This window comes from Spermophilus citellus (assembly GCF_964194105.1).
Source record: "Spermophilus citellus genome assembly, chromosome: 3".
Classification (NCBI taxonomy): domain Eukaryota; kingdom Metazoa; phylum Chordata; class Mammalia; order Rodentia; family Sciuridae; genus Spermophilus; species Spermophilus citellus.
This window is the reverse complement of record NC_138184.1, coordinates 113501711-113521887: the sequence shown is the minus strand read 5'-3', so window position 1 is coordinate 113521887 and position 20177 is coordinate 113501711. Positions and strand designations below refer to the sequence as shown.

Genomic DNA, 20177 nt, shown 5'->3' with positions numbered 1-20177 from the left:
TGCCAGCACAGGGGCAAAGAAAAGGGAAGCCTCCGGGGGGGGCCAAACACTGCCCAGAGTCCCCAGGAGTGGGGGGGAGGGGGGCCTCCCCTAGAGAGTCGCTGCCCCAGAACTGTGCAAGAATGGACCCCTGTTGGTTCAAGCCACTGGGGCTGTGCTCATTCATCACTGCGGCCACTGGAAGCTGCATGCCTGAAATCCACCAGGCAACCCTCACTTGGGGTGCAGGCTGTGGACCCCTGATTAAGAACTTCTGCCAGGCGCGGTGGCTCACGCCTGTCATCCCAGGGGCTTGGGAGGCTGAGGCAGGAGGATCATGAGCTCAAAACCAGCCTCAGCAATGGCAAGGCGCTAAGCAACTCAGTGAGACCCCGTCTCAAAATAAAATTTTTAAAAAACAGGGCTAAGGATGTGGCTCAGTGGCGGAGTGCCCCTGGGTTCAGTCCCCAGGAGCCCCTCCAAAAAAGAACTTCTGATGCGGTTACTGTGGTTTCAATAGGCCCACAAATCGTTCCGTGTTGCAATAGCATTGGGAGGTTAATGACTTAAAGGATTACAGAGGGAGAGGTTTTGCTATAAAGGTGAGCTCTCTCCAGCACATTTCCTCTTCCTCTCTCTCCACAGGTTGCCCTCCACCATGTTATGATGCAGTGAGGAGGCCTTCACCAGTTGCTAGTTCCCAGCCTCCAGAACTAGAAGTTAAATAAACTTCTGTTCTTCATAAATCACCTGGTCTTGGGTATTTTGTTATAGCAACAGAAAATAAACTAAGATGGACACAACTCCAGCATTTCACAGAGAAGAAAACTGAAACCAGAGATGCAGCTAGTTTGCCAAAGGTCACCCAGCAAATTGAGGTTTCAGTTGAATCTCTCTTAAAAAGAAACGATATTTTATAATTGTACCCAATTATGGAGTACAGTTTGATGTTTCTGTACATATATACATTGTATGTTGACTAAATCAAGGTTGTTAGGCAGACGTGACCATCATTAATGTAAGAGCTGGATTTCTAACATCTTCTCCTTGCTTTGGCTGGATCCCAGGAGAGGGGAGGAACTTCCCAGGGCAAAACCAAGCAGTTAGGAAGGTAGGAGGCACATGGACCTACAGGTGCTGTGGTCCCCGCGGGCTGGTGTGGACTAGCGCTCAGCCGGCTTTTTCTGTAAAGGGCCAACTAATAATTCCATTCTGCTTTGTAGAAAATCTGCATCTCTGCTCATCAGCTCTGCCGTCACAGAGAGAGAGCCACCACAGACAGGTGACTGAAGGGATGTATCGGGCTCCGAGAAAACTTTAATTAAGGACTCTGTGACTTGAATACCGTATAATTTTCATATTATGAAATTTAGAACATATTATTGAAGTAAGATGACATATTATTCACACACACACACACACACACATCTATGCACATATTTTTTTGTACAACTGAAATGTACCAACTATTCCTAGTTTGCACCCCAGCAAGTGACAGGCTGATTTGGCCCACGAGCCGCAGCTGGTGACCCCTGGTGTAGAAGGAGGCAGATGCAGAGGCCGGTTCTGACTGTGACCTGAGCTTTGCAGGCAGAGGGACACACCCCAGGTTGGAGATGGGACAAGATTCCTACGCTGTGGTGCACCTGGCCCAGGTTGGCCTCGGTGCCGGGGACATTGAGCTAGAGACGTCACGGCCCTCATCAAACCAGTAGTGCCACCAAACAGTCAGGGCACCGAGAAGCCCAGGGCTGTTTCTGGAGGGCGTCAGATGTCTGCTTCTTTGACATTTGCCTGGCCACGTCCCTGCTCAGCCGGGGTCCTTGTGGAACCCCCGCCCTGCTTGTCCCTGACTCAGCATTAGTTCTAGAAATTTCCAAGATCAGTGGACTAATAGGTGTGGATCCGTGGATGGAAAGAAGGGGGCCCGAGGCCCACAGATGTGTGGGCACCTTCTTGAGGAATCCACCCCCCCCCCCGGAATAGCCCAGAGGTCAGCCGAGCCCCCGACAGGCCCCTCTTCATGCGGGTGTTCATTCAACAGTCCCACCTCTACGTTGGGGTCCAAAGGAAGCCACTCCCTACTGGAAAGAGTGAGGCAGGGACACCGGGAGATCCAAGGCACCCCAGGCTCCGTGAGGAGGGACCGCATGGCTTCTGACCCCCTCTGTCTCCCCAGAACCCTGCACAGCGCCAGCGAAACACAACAAGAGACTGGATGGCGAGGCGAGCGGCCCACACCACCCAGGGCCATCTGCTTGGTTTGGCAGGTGAGGGGGCTGCGGGGGCTTCTCAGCCAGCACCTGGGTCGAGGTCCCAGAAAGCAGCCCGGAGCTCGTGACCAAAGAGCGAGAGAACCAGCAAGAGGCTACTGCAGCAGTCCAGGCCAAACTCCTAAAGAAGGCGAACACCTCGTCGAAGGGATCTAGAGGGCACAGCACATGGCCAGACAGGAGTGGGAGGGGCAAGAGGGGACGCTGGACCCACTAGAGAGACCAGGGGGGAGTAGCCACATCAGCAGACGATTCAGAGCAGACAGAGATGGCCTGGTGGGTTCAGCAGGGAGAGAGGGGCCTGCATCGCCCAGCCCCGGACTTGGCTGTATTCCACGGCTGTGCCCCGTCCCTGATGGCTGCAAACAGCTCCAAGGTTTAAATCAACCCCACAGAAGAAATCAGTCATGCAACCCCTGGGTCGCGCGGACTCCATTCCAAGTGCCCTACAGCCACAGAGGGCAGGCGGCTACCATAGCCGATGGCATAGACAGACGTCTCCAGCGGGCAGAGGGCTCTTTGGGACACCCTGTTCCAGAAGGTTCCTTTGAAAATCCCAGCCTGTTTCCTTCTTGCTCTGAGGATCCACAGGCAGCCCCAGACACGTGGAAGGTGACAGATCGACCCTGTCCCCACCTCCCCTAGGGAAGGGCCTGGTTGGACACCTGCCCAAGGGGACGGCCAGGTGCCCAGGTGAGCGCCGCAGGAAGGACCTACCTTTGCAGGTCCCGGCCACGCCGAGGTGGTAGATTGCTGCCAGCACCCGCCAAATGGCCCGCTGCTCGCTCTCTGAGATGCCCAGCGTCTCCATGGCGCCCCGGAGCTGGGCAAAGGCCGCCCCTGCCTTCTGCTTGTCTTCAGGCTGAAGGCAAAGAGAGAGGGGGAGGGGTCGTGAGCACAAACAGGAAGGGCCAACTCACAGCCCAAGCCAAGGTCAGTCCCGGGACTGTGCGGTCAGTAAGTCATCACGATGAAGCCAAGGAGAGCTGACACCCAACCCAGGCTGCTGGGACAGCCAGAGAAGCACGTTCCTCTCTGGCTTTGGGAGGCAGGCTGGCTTCTGTCCGCCTTGTGCTGAGCTCGGGTCTGGGGTGCGGAGATGGGCAAAGCCCTGGCCTGGCCTTGGAGGCCATCTCAGACAGGCACAGGGAGAGTCACAGGGACAGGCACAGGGACCCACATAAGCAAAGGAAGGAGATTTTGGGAGACCACAGGGACCCAACTGAACGTGGACACAGAGTGGTTATTTTTGGAGGTGGGTCAGAGAGAAGGGGAGAGGACCCAGCCTGGGGAGTCACCAGCAGGCTGCCGGAAGGCCTCAGGCACAATATCAAAGAGCAGGTGCTTTCAGGTCCAGCCACCATGGGCAAGGGCTAGACGAGCCCCCACCCACAGCCCAGGCCCAGGGCAGACATCACTGATCCATCACCGTCCCTGGGGGCCCTGATCGCTTCCTGGACATCACCCCTTCCAACCATCAGCTACCGCAGCCACTGCACCAAAGCCGGAGTGCCATCCCCAGCTCAGCACGGGGGCTGCCAGAAGACGTGTGAGCAGGACACAAGAGACAAGGGCACCATCAGATGTCTGGGGGGTGCAGGGGTTTGGTTCTGTTGTGTTTTGTTTTCTGATTTATGATCCCAATTATGTCTGATTGAATATTAGAATCTGTCTGAAACTCTCGTGCCCGCACCATCTGGCCACGGAGACTCAGCCCAGGAGCCTGCTGGGTGGAGAACAGACGCCGCCGGGAAGAGGAACCTTTTGTCAAGAAGCCACCAGCAGATAATGAGGAACTGATCGGCACCAGGTCCCCTCAGAGACCGCGGTGATGGATGGTTGGCCGCTCAGGCTGACAGGTCTTTGAATCTCGTAGTGTCCCCTGCCCAGAGAGGGGACGACACTTGCCCCATCTTCCACAGAAAATTAACATCAGATCTGAGACAAGAAGCCGGCTTTCCTGACTCCAACCCAAGCCACTAGTCCCTTCCCTTGAAGCCACTTGGTCTAACTGGGAACCTGCAAAGGATCACGGGGCAATGGGGACGACGTCAAAGCGTGCGGTGACATTGAGAGATTCGCTGTGGAAACGTTTCAATGAATAGCAGAGGCATGTTCCGCCGATCTGTCATATGTCTGGGCCGCCACAGGACCACAGAAGCCCTAGCAACCAGGAGCGCAGCCTAGCAACCGCAGCTGCTCCGCGGGAGCATGGGGAGGGAAGGAAGGACCTCACCCGGCTCCCGGTTATTTATGAGATTTCAAAGTAGCCGAGAAAGGACACAGGGAAGACAGCGACAACACATTTATTATGCTCCCTCCCACGGCCAGCCCTGAGCTTTTGACTTTAAATTACACAGGGACTCCATCATCCTCCGCGGAGCTCGCTCGGGGGAAGAGAACAGGAGGGAAACTTCCACTGAACCCCGTGGGCTTCGCTCTCTCCCACCCCCAGGTCCCTCTGAAACAGAAAACGGAGCTCAACAAACACATCTGTTTCTGATCCCAAATGATCAGGACCAGGAGGATGGCTAGAGTTCTTAAACTTCTACAGAGCCGATTGCTCTGTAGAATTTTTTCTACATAATGCCCTGACCAAAGCCCCTCCTTGGATCAAAATCACGAAAATAGACATAAGCCAAGAGAGGATAAGGAGTTGACTCACAGTCAAATGTTTATCAGGAGAAGAAGAGATAAGCCAAGGCAGTACCCTAGGCACAGACATCAGCCATGGAGAACTACGCAGCAATGAAAAAGAACAAGCCATACAGGCAAACACAGACCCAGTGTGAACCCCACAGACCCAGTGTTGTGCCAAAGAAGTCAGACCCAGAAGGTCACTGTCTTTGTCTCTCTTTTTTTCACCTATAAGGAAATAGGTGAGACTGGGGAATTTACAAAGAATGGAAATTTATTCGACTCTCAGCTCTGGAAATCCAAGAGCATGGTGCTGCATCTGGTGAGGGCCTTCTTGCTACATCACAACATGGTGGAGGGAGTTCCATGGCGGGATAAAACAAGTGTGCTAGCTCAGGTCTCTTGGTCTCTTCTTAAAAAGCCACTAATGTCATCATGGGGGCCCCTGCTGTCATGGCCTCATTCAATTCTAATTACCTCCTAAATTACCTAATTACCTCAACTACCATCCATCATAGGAATTTGGGGGTTAAGTCTCCAACACACAGACCTTGGGGTGACACATTCAAACCAAAGCAACCACATCCTGCATGCTTCTATTTATGTGAAGTTCAAGAATGGGCAGACTGTCAGGTACACGCCTGTCATCCCAGCGGCTCGGGAGGCTGAGGCAGGAGGATCACAATTCAAGGCCAGCCTCTGCAATGGTGAAGCCCTAAGCAACTCAGTGAGACCCTGTCTCTAAATAAAATCCAAAATAGGGCTGGGGCTGGGGCTCAGTGGTCGAGTAACCTTCCCCACAAAAAAAGAATGGGCAAACTGAGGTAAGATAGAAGACAGGTGTGGGGTGGGGGTGCCTGGGAGGGGGCTCTAAGGAGCCTTCGGATGAGTGAGGGGTGTTCAAAGTCCTGTTCAGCAGGGTGGTTGCTGGTGTGTTTAAGGATATAAACATCATTGAGCCGTTTACTTAATATTAGCATAGTTTATGTGTTTAATTCAACTTTTTAAAAGTCAGTGCAAGGAAAAAAGTCAAGTCACAAGAAACTCAGGATTTGTCTGATGCGATTGAAGCCCTCAAGAATGCAAGTAATTTAGAGGGGAGATAAAATCCAAATGCCCTCTGTTTTAGATTGGGCCAGGTCTGCAGACCCAGGGGCTCCTGCAAGGCAGGCACGGGGCTGGGTCACACACACAACGGACACACTCTCCATTCTGCCCTCCCAGAGAGTCGCTGTGCCCATGTCTCTCATCCTTGCTTGGAGACTCGGTTTCTGCTTCTTTAAAATGGACATGACATTCAACCTTCCTCTTAGGGCTACGACCAGGACCAAATGGGTCAGAAAGCACCTAGCACAGGGGGTGGCATCCAGTGGTACTCAATAAATAGTGGTCTATACTCAGCCCTGTCTCCCTGCCTCCACGCTTCTGTGTGACGCCTTTCCCCACTGCCACCCAAGTTCACGCCGGCACCACCTGCCCTCCAGGGACTCCCCATCCACGGAGGGACACAGATGTACCAGCAGATGGGACATAGTGTGTGCCCAGGACTGGAAGACGGCATGGGGTGAAGGCAGGCTTCTGGGAAGGAGTGGTACCTGAAGCCAGTCACGAAGGGAAAAGGGCATGAGGGAGGTGGGTGGGTGCTGGGAAGCAGGAGGGTGTCCCTCACAAGGTCAGGGGGCTGCAGAGAAAGGTGGGCTTGGGTGCTGAGAACTCCGTGGGCCCACTGTGGGTGGTACAGGCTGCTCTGGCAGGGCCACGGGCAGTGGACGCCACTGTTTGCAGCAGGGAGATGCTCTCTGATGAAGTCCCTGGCTGAGGTGACCAGGACCTGGTCATGAGCAAGGCGGGATCCTTGGGCACACCTGAGTCTGAGCAATTCATGAATATGCCTCTCCTCCAGGCCGGGTGGACTCCCCTATACCTCTACACCTTACCAGCCAGGGTACCCCGGCCCTCCGCCTCCTGGTCCCGACCCTCTCCACCTAGCCCCACCCTCTGACGCCATGCTCTGCCTGCTGGCCCAGCCCCTCTGGCTCCTGGCCCCACCCCCTACCTCCTGGCCCCACCCTCTGCCTGCTTGCCCAGCCCCACTGGCTCTTGGCCCCACCCCTTACCTCCTGGCCCCACCCTCTGACACCACGCCTCTGCCTGCTGGCCCAGCCCCTTTGTCTCCTAACCACATCCCTATCTCCTGGCCCCACCCCTGACTCCTGGCCCCACCCCTCTGCCTCCTGGCCCCACCCCTCTGCCTGGTTCCACCCCTCTGCTTTCTGGATCCACCCCTTTGACTCCTAGCCCTTCTGCCCTGACTCCTGGCCCCATCCCCTACCTCCTAGCCCCACCCTGCTGCCTCCTGGCTCCACCCTTCTGCCTCTTAGACCCACCCATCTGCCACCTGGCCCCACCCCCTCTTTCTCCTTGCCACACCCCTCTGCATTCTGGGTCCACCCCTCTGATTCCTAGCCTTGCTGCTCTGACTCCTGGCTCCACCCCTACCTCCTGGCTCCACCCCTCTGCCTCCCTGCCCACTCTTCTACCTCCCAGCCCCACCCCTTTGCCTCTTGGCCCCACCCCTGCCACCTGGCCCCACCCCCTACCTCCTGGCCCCACCCCTCTGCCTCCCTGCCCACTCTTCTACCTCCCAGCCCCACCCCTTTGCCTCTTGGCCCCACCCCTGCCACCTGGCCCCACCCCCTGCCTCCTGACCCCACCCTTCTGCCTCCTAGCCCCACCCTTCTGCCCTCTGTCTCCTGGGCTTGGGAGCCAGCTCTGAGAGGAAATGCTGACCACTGACTCAACTCATTTGAAGAGAAGCATCACATGGGGCCTGCACAGATTCGTTAGCCTCAGGGAGCTGTGGCAGAGGGTAGGACAGGTACCAATCCAGAGACAGGAGCACGGAGCAGGGTCCCTCTCTCAACGTCCCATCAACCCACTCCTTCAGTCCACACGGGAGTTCAGTGAGTGGATATGAGAAAGGGTGTTCGTTGAGCACCTACTGTGTTCCACTAGGGAGGCAGGCGTGGGTCTCTCCCACGGACACAGGAGGAAACAGAGGCCCAGAGGTGAAAGCACCTTCCCAAGGCGGCCCAGAGGGCAGAGGGCGGAGTCAATGTAAGTCAGACACCGGGAGCTCCTGATTCTTGGAGCCGCCCACAGGGTTCAATGTCGTCCACTCTTAAAGGTGGAAACACGGAGGCTGGGAAAGATGAAGTGACCCGAGGACACACAGTAGGTCGGACCCCAGAGAGCATGGTCTTCAGTCAGGACTAGGGACTGGGATGACAGAATGGGAAGAGCAAGAGGGCCAGGATGGGGGTCAGGCCCCCCTGAGTCCCAGTCCTGCCTCTGCCACGAAAAGCTGTGTGCCCTTAGCAAGTCAATGCGCCTCTCTGAGCCCTGCTGCTCCTCCTGAAAGAGGGATCTGACCTGATCTCAATCATTCCTTGCCTCAGAGAGCCCTGGGGAGGATCAGGCTAGAGAAGGCCCCAGCAGAGCCTCTGGCACGAGCAACGGACGTCCTGTCCTTGGGTCTGGAAAACTGCCCTCCACAGCTGACGGCTGAAGAAAACAAGAAGAAAGCTGTGTGCTTGAAGACCGCTTGTGCCTAGCGGACCGCAAAGGGGGTTCGTTTAAAAGCTGAAATGTGGCCCCCAGCGCCGGTGCAGGCCGAGGACCAGGGGACAGAGCTGGCCGTCAGTGAGCAGAGGGGGCCCCCAAGAGCCGGCCCGCACCATACTGGGGGGCTCAGCACCTCGACTCCTCGCCCCACCTGTGCTCCCAGCCACGACCACAGCTCCCAGGCCCCAGGCCGTGGGTCCCCAGGAGGTCCCTGGATACAGGAAGAAGACAGGTGGAATTCAAGTTCCCTGCCAAGCACCGCGGCAGAGGAGTGGCACATTGCTCGGAGGTGATGAGTCAAGTCTGCCTGTTCCTTTATTCACTCAATGAACATTTACTTTGCCCTCGCTGTCTACCTGGTTGAGGGTGAGGCCTGGAGCACTGGGCAGTGATGGGATGCGCAAGACACCCGCTGTCTGGGCACTTAGGGCCAGGGGATCCAGCCAACAGTGTGACCCAGGAAGAGTGTCACCAGGGAGATGACAGGCGGACAGTAACACGGGGCATCTCCTTAGAGGACCAGAACAGACAAAAGGTTTCAGTGGCTGCACGTGGACACAGGAAGGGAAAGCCCAGGAGTCGGCTCCGCCATGACGCCTGACCACCAAAACACTGTTTGTGAAAGCTCCCGTGACATCGGGCATGTCACGAACTATGTCAAATATTCACAAGAAAAACACTAGAAGACAGCCTAGAAACGCCACAGCCAGTTTTTCCCAGGTGACGCCTAAGTTTCTGGATTTCCCTCTGGTTTGCGTGAGAGTGTCTTTGGGGACCCTTGGCCCTGATGGTCCTACAGGGTGTGTGTCATCAACTAACTCTTGGAAGCAGATATTTCATTAAAATACAAAGTGGGGAGAACAGAGATAGAGCCAGTAAGAGAGAAAACATGGCCCACGCCACCAACCGACATGCTGGAAAATGGTGTGCCCAGGAGGAGGGAATGGTCCCCGGAGGCCCTGCCCTGCCACGGCTCCAGTGCCACCCACGAGGGTCTGAATGACCTTTTTTTTTTTAGTTGGTTCCAGGGATCGAACCCAGGGGCGCTTAACCACTGAGCCACACCCCAGCCCTCTTTATTTTTTATTTTGAAACAGGGTCTCATTAAGTTGCTTAAGTCCTCGCTAAGCGGCTGAGGCTGGCCTCTAACTTTTGATCCTCCTGCCTCAGCCTCCCAAATCTCTGGGATTACAGGCACACGCCACCATACCCAAAATACTGAATGATCTTAAGGGTGCCCTTGGTTCAGGGCCAGGCACCGTCCCAGGGCTGTGGGCTGTATCTCCTTTAATCTGGGTTCAAGGGGGGCTCTTATAAGCCCCACCTTACGAATGAGGAAGTTGAGGCCCAGGGAGGTAAGTCTCCTGGTGAAGGCCACCCTGATCAAGTGCTGGTCCCAGATGTGAGCCCGGCTGTCCCTACGCTCCACGGTCGTCCGTGAATCGTCAGGGGATGATGGAATCCCGGCTACAGTTGAAACACAAGAGAATCCATCCCAGTTGGTGGGGAGGGGAGTGGTCAGAAGGACAAAGGAGGACAATGAATGCAAGGTGTCGGCTAAACTTCAACGGGTGTTTTCTTAGCATGAAGAAGGTCTCCCTACAATATCTGCTAACCTGATCACCTTGGAGACTCAGGCCTAGTAAGTCCTCTTCTTGGGGGGCATTTGCTGACCCTCAGATTCCCTTAAAGAGACAGTCCCTGAACGGCCGACTCCAGTAACCAGCTGAAGCTTGTCTGAAAGCCCCACAGAGCTTCAGAGTTGGTTCTTGTTCCAGAGAACAGAGGGAGCCTTCTCTCGATACCTGCTGGGCAGCCGGAGAGGACAGGGAAACACCCAGCACTTCCCACAATTCAACTGGTCTAAAAAACACCCCATAGAAACACACAAGAGGGGGAAGAGAACAGGAAAGTACTTCCAACACGCCTGGACTCCCTCCCGTCAGGACGGTTCCTTTCAGCAGCCTCTGAACAGACAGGTCGGATAGGAGGGCTCCCGGGGCCTGGCCTGGACCCTTTTTCTCCCCGGAAACCACAGGAAAACCACCAGCCCGTGTGGATGGAGCGAGAGGCTGGGCCAGAACTCGTTAGCTAGATGCGAAGCCCCTGCAACGGCTGAGCTTCTCCAGTTCTGCCTTCAGGGTCAGAGTCTGGGTTCCTGGTGGCCCTCAGTCATGCGGGCAGAGGACAGGAGAGAATGAGCCCTGGGCTTCAGAGCTGGAGCCATGGCCTCAGCCACTGCAGGAGACTCTCCCTGTGGTTCTCAAAGTGTGATCCCCGGACCAGCAGCCCTTGGGCCCTTGTGAGGTGAGTGGAGGTTCCCAGGCCTGCCCAGAGCTGAACTGGATGCCTGAGGACCAACCCATCAATGTCCCTGTGTGTGTGTGGTGTGCGCCTGCTGCGGCTTTATTAAGGGGAATTTGATACAAGATAAAAGTTCATCTTTAAAACGTTCAGTCTGCTAAACGTGGACACTACAGTCCCTGCCTTTTTTGCGTGGAGAACACAGTCTGCCGTCCCCCGTAGATGGCGGCCACTGCAGATGGTCCCCTTCCCTACATTCTGTGTCTTTGTCTCCCTACACATACACACCAGCGATAAAGTTCAATTTGTACATTAGGCGCAATAAGCAGAAGTTCTTACTTTTGATGGAGTTGATTGCTCTCTTAGGAACGGTGACTTTGGCATTACATGAATTTGGTCTTTGTTCAACCTAAGGTTATGGATATTTTTCTCCTGTTTTCTTCTAGAAATCTTATGGTTTTAAGTTTTAAATTTAGGTTCATGGTCCATTTTTGGTCAATTTATACATAGAGTTTGAAATGAATTTTTTTTCTTTTTTGCAATGGGGATATCCAATTACGCCAGGACAGCTTATTTGCAGACACGTCCAATTGGAAGGGACTTTGGAGAAGAAACCATCTATTCCACTTCACCTGGTGAACTCCTACTCATCCTTAAAAACCCAACTCAAATGTCCCCTTGGTTAAGAAGTCTTTTTGAGTGAGGCTGAGTAGCTCCTTCGACCTCCTCCGGTGTCAGCAGCATCTCATGCTCCCTCTCACATACCCTTATCTCAGGTGATCTCACGTGATTGCCCTAAGTTCCACACCTGTCTCTCCTGCTACAGTGAAAATTCATTTAGCATCTTCTCGGCACTTCTACCGAGTGGTGGAGGTGTGTAGAGGGAGGCGGGACTGAGAATATAGTTGTTAAGATGCAAACCAAGGAGTAAAATGGACAACATGGGGGACATTGGATTTTCTTAGGCAATCAAGTATCCCTCCCTCAAGGCCCCCTCGCAGAGTGCCTTCATCAGGAAACGCCTGGGGGGCGCCTACCCTCCTTGGGCACCATCAGTACTGGCAGAGTCCCCCAGGGACTGGGGCAGGTCATGCCCGGTGCTAAGCACTCCTGTGGGTTCTTTCCCTTCCTCCTCGCAGCAACCCATTAGGCAGACTAGTCCCATCATTAATTTACAGAAGATGATACAGATGTTCAGAGAGGTTGCATTCCACGCCCAAGGCCATATATCTGGTGTTGGAACCAGGGGTAAGTGCAGCCCACACGGTCCCGGGCCCTCTGCTCTCACCCTGCATACACTACCTCCTCCGCATGTCCAAGTCCCCAGTCAGCCCAGACTCCTGGAAGGCCTCCCCCACACGACAGCCGGATGGAGACCGCAGTGCCAAAGGAGACGTGTGGCTCAGGGACCACTCCACACCCCCTTCCAGGCCACGGACTCACCCTCCCCCCAAAAAACGACCCCTTACCTTGGACCACACGCCCATGCCAAAGGTGCTGCTTTCTGCCGTCTGGTGCAGGTTCAGCTCGGTCCTGGAAGCAGAGAGGGCAGATCTGGGGGCGTGGCCATACGCGGGGGCGTGGCCATGCGGGGGGGGGTCATATGTGGAGGGCGTGGCCATACGCGGGGGCGTGGCCATGTGTGGAGGGCGTGGCCATGCGGGGGGGCGTGGCCCGACGTGGAGGGCAAGGTCCCGCAGGTAGGGACCCCCAGGGGCTCCTGCAGGCCTTGGTCCCACCAGGTTGCCCAGGGCCTCCCCTGGCCCCGAGGATTCCTCACTGCCTGCCCGTCCTTGGCCCTCCTAAGAGCCAGGGAACCGGGCAGAGAGGGCCATGGAGCGGTTCTGGGGGTCAGCAGGGCGGCCTCCCCCCACAGGACGGTGCCAGCCCTCAGGCACAGCCGGCTCAGACTGGTTCACGGCCCCCTCCCTGTGCTCCTGCCTCCCACCCGACAGACAGGCCTTTCTCTTCCAGCCTCACTTTTCCTCATCTGTATGATGGGCGCGGTGCCCTTGACTCCGGATTAAAGGACACATCTCCAGGCCCTGCTCCACGGATCCCTCACACCCCCCCCCATTCCATGGAAACTCAATTTGACCCATCATTAAGGATCCACCTCAACGGTTTCAGCTCCTCTGCTGGGCACGGGGAGGCAGAAGGAGTAAGCAGACCCCGACCCCAACATCCCAGTCGATTCTGCGAGAAGGGGAGCCCTGTACCCCTCGGCATGGCAGGTGAGGAACCAGAGCACATCACGGACCCAGAAAGGAATGGAGTGAAAGTGAGGAGCGGGCACCAGGCAGCGCTCTTCTAAAGGAGACGTGGAGAAGGGTTTTGAAGGATGGGGGAGTCTCCCACAGGTGAGGTCTGTGGAAGGGGGAGCGGCTCTGCGTCCTTTGGAAGTTCCACGTGGAGGCCAGCCACCCTGGGAGCAGAGAGGGAGACCCCCTCAGGGGGCTCACTTGCTCCAGTTTTCTCCACTCTTATGGGGTCCCTGGGGCTCCTCTGGGGCAGCCCCGTCCTCAGAGGTGGCTGTGACCTGTTTCTCAAGGATGTCAAACTCACCAGGAGCAGTGGTGGCCCCCGCCTGTCATCCCAGCAGCTCAGGAGGCCAAGGCAGGAGGATGGCGAGTTCAAAACCAGCCTCAGCAACTGAGTGAGGCCCTGAGCCACTCAGTGTTTTTTAAAAGGCTGGGGATGGGGCTCAGTGGTTGAGCGTCCCTGGGTTCAATCCACAGGGGAAAAAAAGGTCCCAAACTCCTCTAAGTCAAACCCACCAACACCCAGAGACCCCGGGACTGGGCCGGGGTGGTGTGGAGGACAGCCACCTGCAGCAGACATGGCCCAGCCGGCTTCTGCACTCCCTGGGTGCCCCCAGCCGTCCCCGACTCCAGCCCTGCCCTGGTACGTCCTTCCTAGGCACCACACACCGCTGCCCGCACACATGATATTGTTTAATTACCCACACCATAGTAAGTGCCCATTCTACAGAAGAAGAAACCGAGGTTCAGGAAGGCCCACCTGGGGCAAAGCCAGGAGCAAACACCCATCCTCTGACTCCAAAGCCAGCCCTTTCCAGCACATACCTGGTCAGGGCGGGAAGGGTTGCAGGCCAGTAAAAATCCTCCCCAAATCCCAGCAAGCACAAAGCTCTCACTGTGTTCACTCTTTGGCCCTCACAATAGCATCCTGAGGTAGCCATAGTCACACTCATTTTACAGATGAGGAAAGGAGGGTTCAGAGAGGTGCATCACTAGTCAAAGGTCACACAGCCAGCAAGTGGGGGAGCCAAGATACAAATCCACGAAGCCTGGCCCAGAGCCTATGGTCTTAGCCACGATGCTGTGTTGCCCTCTGCCTAGTTCTTCTGTGGGTCCTTTAGGCTTTCCAGAAGTTTCCTTACTGCTCAGGTACCCTGTTCTGGAATCCCTGAGTTCTTTCTCTCATCTGCCCACTCTCTGCAGGGCACGGTTTCCCCTCCGGCCTCAGCTAGAGGCTCAGGACAGATTGAGCTTGTCCTTCCAAGGGAGGACGGAGAGGGGCACAGGGCTCTTCTGCTAATGTACCTGGGGAAAGACCCCGGGGGTTCCACTAGAACCTTCCTGATCTGTCTGCCAGATGAGAAACCGAGGCCCAGAGAGAGAGAGAGAGAGAGAGAGAGAGAGAGCCTGAGGAAGCCCTAGAGAGCCAGGAGGGAGAGGGGACCCCTGGGCCCCCTCCTCCAGGAAGCCCTCCAGAGGAGGCCAGGCCGACTCCTGCTCCCTGCCCTGCAGCTCGCCCTCTGTTCCAAGGCGCCCCACCTGGGCACCTGGCCATGTGCACTCAAGGCAGCCACAAAGGTCATGACTTCTGGAAGACATGGGGTCTCTTCCCCCACGCTCAGGCCCTGTACCCACTTGTCACCGTCCCAGCTGACAGCCCTGTCCCTCCAGCTCCGAATGGGAATCAAGTAAGGTCTCTTCAAGACATCGTCTCCACTTTACAGAGGAAGAAACTGAGGTTCCGAGTGGATGGGCTGTGAGCAAGGTTCCCAGCCCACGAGCACCGCATCCCTCAGGGACTGAAGTCAGGGGCCCTTCTTCACACCTGGGTCCGTGGCCTCTCAGCTCCAGGCAGAAGCTAGACTGGGCTCTGGGGACAGCGGTCCCTTGTCCCACCCATCCTGGCACTCACCTGAGATCCAGGTCCAGCCCAGCCAGCATCTGGGAGAAGACCTTGAAGTTGCCCTCCCCGTCCGGCTGCCGAGCCACTCGGCTCTTCTCCAAAAGCATCGTCTGTGGGGCAAAAGTGGGCCCTGTCACTGTGGGGCCCGTCTGCCCACTGCCACCCACCCACCCCTGAGGCCACATCTCCTGGTCCAAGTGTCGCGGGTTCAGAGTCCTCCGGGAAGGGCACCCCGCACACAGCGGCTACAGTGAGCCTCAGGGGAGTCCCCAGCAGGGCCACCTCGGACACCGTCCCAGGGACAGGAGCCTCTACAGCCCCGAGGCCATGGTGCTCATGGTGGGGGCCCGGCCGGGACAGCGACGTCCCTTCTATCAGGCACCCAGGAGACTCCCTGCCCCGGCTGTGATCCCATTTTCTATTCAAACAGCATGTCTGAGGGGGGCCGGTGATTTTGGAGATGGGGACAAACAGGCCATGTGTTGTCACCCATGGGTGGCCCAGCGCAGCTGCGCGTCTGTGTAGCTTCAGCTTCTGGTTTTAAGCCCCAGCTAAAAAGCGCCTGGCCACCCACTTGGTCCTGGAGATTTCCCCCTGTGATGGTCCCCAGAGCAGATGGCCAGGGAACACTTGGGGCACCCAGCAAGAGGGGCGCAGTTGAACGTGGCCACTGAGGTCCCAGCTGGAGGGTAGAGTCATTAGAGTGCAGCTGGAGACACAGCAGCCTCGGTGCACCCCGAGGCTCACCTGGAGCTGAGCGGCTGTGATGCGGCCCATGGCGTTGAAGTCCAGTGACATCACCATGCTAAATCGGGTGGCGCTGCGGCTGTGGCTGGTGGACACAGAGCCAAAGGCCCTGAGGACCATAAAGGCCGCTCGGATCTTCTCCACTGTGGGGTGCAGGGCAGGCTGTCAATCACGCCTCCCCCAGGACTGCCCTCCCCTTGCTGGCCTCCCCCGTTCAGCTCTAGACCACGCCCTCCCGCTGAGCGCGGCCTGCAAGGCCCCAGGCAGGAGCAAGGCGCAGGGCAAGGCCCAGTCCACCAGGGGGAGCCAACTGCCAGGACAACTCCCCAATGGCGGCTGGCCCAGGGCCTCCTGGAACTAGGACCAGGGCAAAACATTCCCCCACCTGAATGCAGAACCGAAGGCCCAGCAGCAGGCCTGAAAGTCCTGCCATCTCTCCACAGCTGTCCGCTGAGTACCCGTGATGCATCCCTCACTCCTCTAGGCACCTAGATACAGCCCATCCTGACTCCCACCTTCAAACACACACACACTCCCAGCAGAGCTGCACCATGGGAGGACAGGGACTGTGCCTCTGCCACATCCCCTGATCCTAACAGGGGCCTGGTGCAGAGAAGAGACCCAGGGCAGCACTGGAATATCCCTGGGGAGGGAGCAGGGCACAGTGGCCAAGAGAGCTCAGCTGTGGGCTCTGCCTTGGCTGGTCACCTGACTGAGGGAAGTAAGGAGCCCTCTGCCCCGAGCCTCGGGTGGCCTGCTGGCAACCTGAGGGTAGTGACATACCCACCTCATGTGGTTGTCATGAGGACAGGACGATTTAACAATGCAAAGCACTTAAAAGTTCCTGAAGGGGTGATGTTGTTATTATATTAGAGAAAAGCAGTTTATTATTAGTATCACACATGATATAACATGCTTAGTTGAGGAGGACAGAAACCACCCTCAATGGGGGTGGAAACTGGTTCTGAAAGTGGCAAAAAAAAAAAAATCTCTTTTTTTGGTGCTGGGGATTGAACTCAGGGGCCCTCGACCACGGAGCCCCGTCCCCAGCCCGGTTTTGTATTTTATTCAGAGACAGGGTCTCACTGAGCTGCTTAGGGCCTCGCTATGGCTGAGGCTGGCTTTGAACTCGTGATCCTCCTGCCTCAGCCTCCCCAGCTGCTGGGATGACAGGCGTGGACCACCGTGCCCGGCTCCCAGGAAAAAAAAAAATTGCTCTTTTTATTACAGAGCACAGATAGACGCTCCCACACGTGGGTACACGGTTCCCCTGTGGTACTAAATGTCCACTGTAGGGTAGACGACAGAGGGGAAGTGTCTTAAGCTCCTGGGGGACAACAAGGAAAGCCTGAGATTCTGGCCCGGAGGTTAGAATCAGGAGCCAGGCTGCCTGGTTTTGCATTCGGCTCCAGGACAGATGGGCTGTGTGGCTTTGGGCAAAATACTTGACTTCTCTGACTCTCAAGGCCTTCACCTATAAAATTCAAACAGTCACATCTACCATCTGGCCCACCACAGGCCTGTTGTAAATTATAAATAAGTTCGTATTCATGGAATAAGGCCTGGCACACACGTCCCTGGCAAACATGCACTCTGATTGTCATTAAATTGTAATCATCATTATTACTAATTGGCACTCTTTCTTTAAGGCTCAGCTCAAATCTCACTGCCTCCAGGACCTTCCTGGTGCCCCTCCTGTGTGCTTCAGGGGCCTGACCAGTTCTGCCAGCCCTTTTGCTGGACATTTGCCTGTGTCCATAGGCACAGGTGCATTTCCCCTCAGGTCTCAGCTCTGCCTTCCTGTCTCCACTCAGGGGGCACTCTGTGCGGTTCAGCAGGTTGTACACTGCACAATAGCACGGCATCTGAGGCCCACACCGTTCACATTATGTTATCACAGATTCTTAGACCTATTAGGATGGCTTCCCAGCAGATGGCAGTCCAGTGTCTGGTTCTAACAATGCCCACTGTTGAAGGCCGTTCTGCCAATGGCCATTGATATCTTGAGGAACAGATATCTTTATCTAAGCCACACAACGGTGTCCAACAGTCCGGAGGGGGCCCTCAGGAGCAAGCACATCTAGTCGGATGGCTATGAGGAGGGAAGCCCCGCACACTCCTGCTCCCACCCTCCCCTTCCTGTCTCCACCTCCGCCATGTCGCCTGGAGCCCGCCGTACCTGACACCCTGCCGTCCACACTGCCTGCCATCGCCACCAGGTGCTCCAGGACCTGCTCGCAGCAGGTGGTCTTCCCCGCGCCACTCCGGCCCAGGGCCAGGATGCTGTGATCCCTCCGCTGGCTCAGCAGCTCCCAGTAGGCCCGCTGGGCCAGGGAGCAGACGTGGGCAGGCAAGCCGTCCCGGCGGCCCCTGGGCACCTGCAGAGATGACAGGTGTCAGCCTTTCCCTCAGCCCCTGCCCGGGGCACTGTGGGACAGCACCCACCCCGGCGAGGGTCCCTCCGTGTCCCTGGCAGGAGCCCCGAGGAGCCCGCAGCCTGGGTTTCCTCCCAGCTCAACCTGAGAGTCGAGCAGCACCTCTGGGCGCCTGCCCAGCCCTTCTCATCTGTAAAGTGGGCTCATAATGGGGACGGTCCTCGGCGCCACTTCCTGTCCCTCTCCAACCTTGACAAGGGGTCTGGGCACCTGGCTGAGAAGGGCCCAGCCGGTGAGTCCAGTCCTTCCAGTGGCTCTCTGTGAGACCCTGGGCCACCCAGACCCACAAGGGTCTGCGTCTCCCCTTCAGCTATCAGAGGTTTCACCCGGAGTCGCCTGAGCCCCACGCATCGTCACCCTCGTGGCTCGGAGCACACCTAGGAGGTGCCTGCCATGAGATCCCCAAAGCAAATGGTCCAATCGATTAGTAATGTCTGCCATGGATCAAATAGTATGATCGATTAGTGATGTCTGCCATGGCAAGGGAACTGTCAGTTGGGGAAGGATGCTGGTGCTATCCCCCATGGCAGACCTAGGAGAAACCCCAAACCCCATCCCTACACCATCCATCCCTTCCGCCCTCGGGAAGGAGACCCACAGGGCGCCTGCTGTATGGGAGGCCCTGTCCTGGGTGCCGGGGACACAGCACCACATTAAACCCTGACGCCCGCGAGAGCAGACTTCACATGATTTATTAGAAGGGCTAAAAGATTTTTTTTTTTAATAGTCACTGTCAAGTGCCAGTGCATCTGCAGAGCAAGGAGTCTCAGGCTGCACAGGAGGGGCGGGGACAGGACAGGACAGCATCACCCTGGAGCAGGGTGGCAGTTTCCTCCTCGGTGACCCAGCCCCACGACACCCGTCCAGATGTTATTCAAGCAAAATGAAAACACCCACAGAAGTCACATCGCTGGTCACAGTGACCACCTGGACAAAGCCACAAGACCTGGGAACAGCCCAGATGTCCTTCAACCAGTGAGCCAAGGCGAGCAGCCACCAAGCTGTGCCCTGCAGGTCCCCGGTGAGGGCACGGGGCCAGCTGGTCACGCCACAAACAGACAAGGAGACCCGCAGAGAGCACAAGGACTCGATGGCGGGTGCGTGGAGGAGACCCGGGGCGGGACCTGCCAACGTTAGAGCTATCCTAGGACGTGATGGGCCAGCCCGGCTGGGACTTTTTGGAAAACGTGAAAGTCTTGGAGGCAAATGAAATCCACAGCTGCCGGGGTGGGACTCTGGGTGGGCTGCACCCCAGAGGGGCCCCCAGGTCTTTTGGAGTGACAGGGACCATCCTGGGGGTGGCTGCAGAGGCCTCCAAGGCTGTGTCCGAAGCCCCCTGACTGCAGGCCGAGGCGGGGGACCCTCTGAGAGCTACATGAACCTGACCTTGGTAACCAGCCCTCCTGCCCCATGGAGCTGCAGCTGCTGGAGGAGAAGAGGAAGAGACAGAGCCATCCCACGGGCACAGCCTGCGCAGGGTCACCAGGGACGCAGGGGAGGTGGGGACACGGAGCCCTGGCCCCGGAGGCCAGGAGACATGGAGGACAATGTCCAAGACCCCAGACACCAAGTTGTGACCACAGCAAGCCCCCGCCCCATGCCTTGGTGGGACCAGGGGACAAACCCCAGGACGGACACGACCCACCCTGCTGGACATAGCCTGGGGCACAGGCAGGCAGAAGGTCACAAGGTCCGAGCCCTCGGGCCAGCCTTGCTCTGGAGTTCCAGGGACAAGCCAGCCCACTCGTGGGATGCTGGGACTCTGGTCTGGGGGGAGGGGTTTCCGCAGATTCGACCTCGGTGGCACCCAGGGCGTGTCTATGCACGGGGACCCCGCCACACAGGCACAGGCATCGAAGGGGTGGAGGCCCGCGCACAGAGCCGTGCCCAACGGTGCCCTGGTCCCATGCGTGCTGACGCCCACAGGGACTCTGTTCCCCAGCTGCCAGCTCCTGGGGACCACGACTCCCGCGGCTGTCCCCCAGAGTCACCCAGCCCATCTTGGAGTGGCCCC

General features: G+C 57.0%; 1 protein-coding gene across 5 annotated transcripts in view; it reads right to left on the bottom strand.

Annotated features, from left to right (window-relative positions):
* Nucleotides 1-20177, bottom strand: part of MYO18B (myosin XVIIIB) — a 220050-nt gene that overhangs the window by 175678 nt on the left and 24195 nt on the right. For all 5 annotated transcript variants that reach the window (XM_081282762.1, XM_081282764.1, XM_081282765.1 and 2 more), the window contains exons 8-12: nt 17908-18106; nt 15729-15871; nt 14991-15091; nt 12287-12350; nt 2970-3114 (exon numbers count right to left, since the gene is read on the bottom strand). In XM_081282762.1, coding sequence (XP_081138888.1) covers nt 2970-3114; nt 12287-12350; nt 14991-15091; nt 15729-15871; nt 17908-18106 — 652 coding nt within the window. The remainder of the gene's footprint in view (nt 1-2969; nt 3115-12286; nt 12351-14990; nt 15092-15728; nt 15872-17907; nt 18107-20177) is intronic.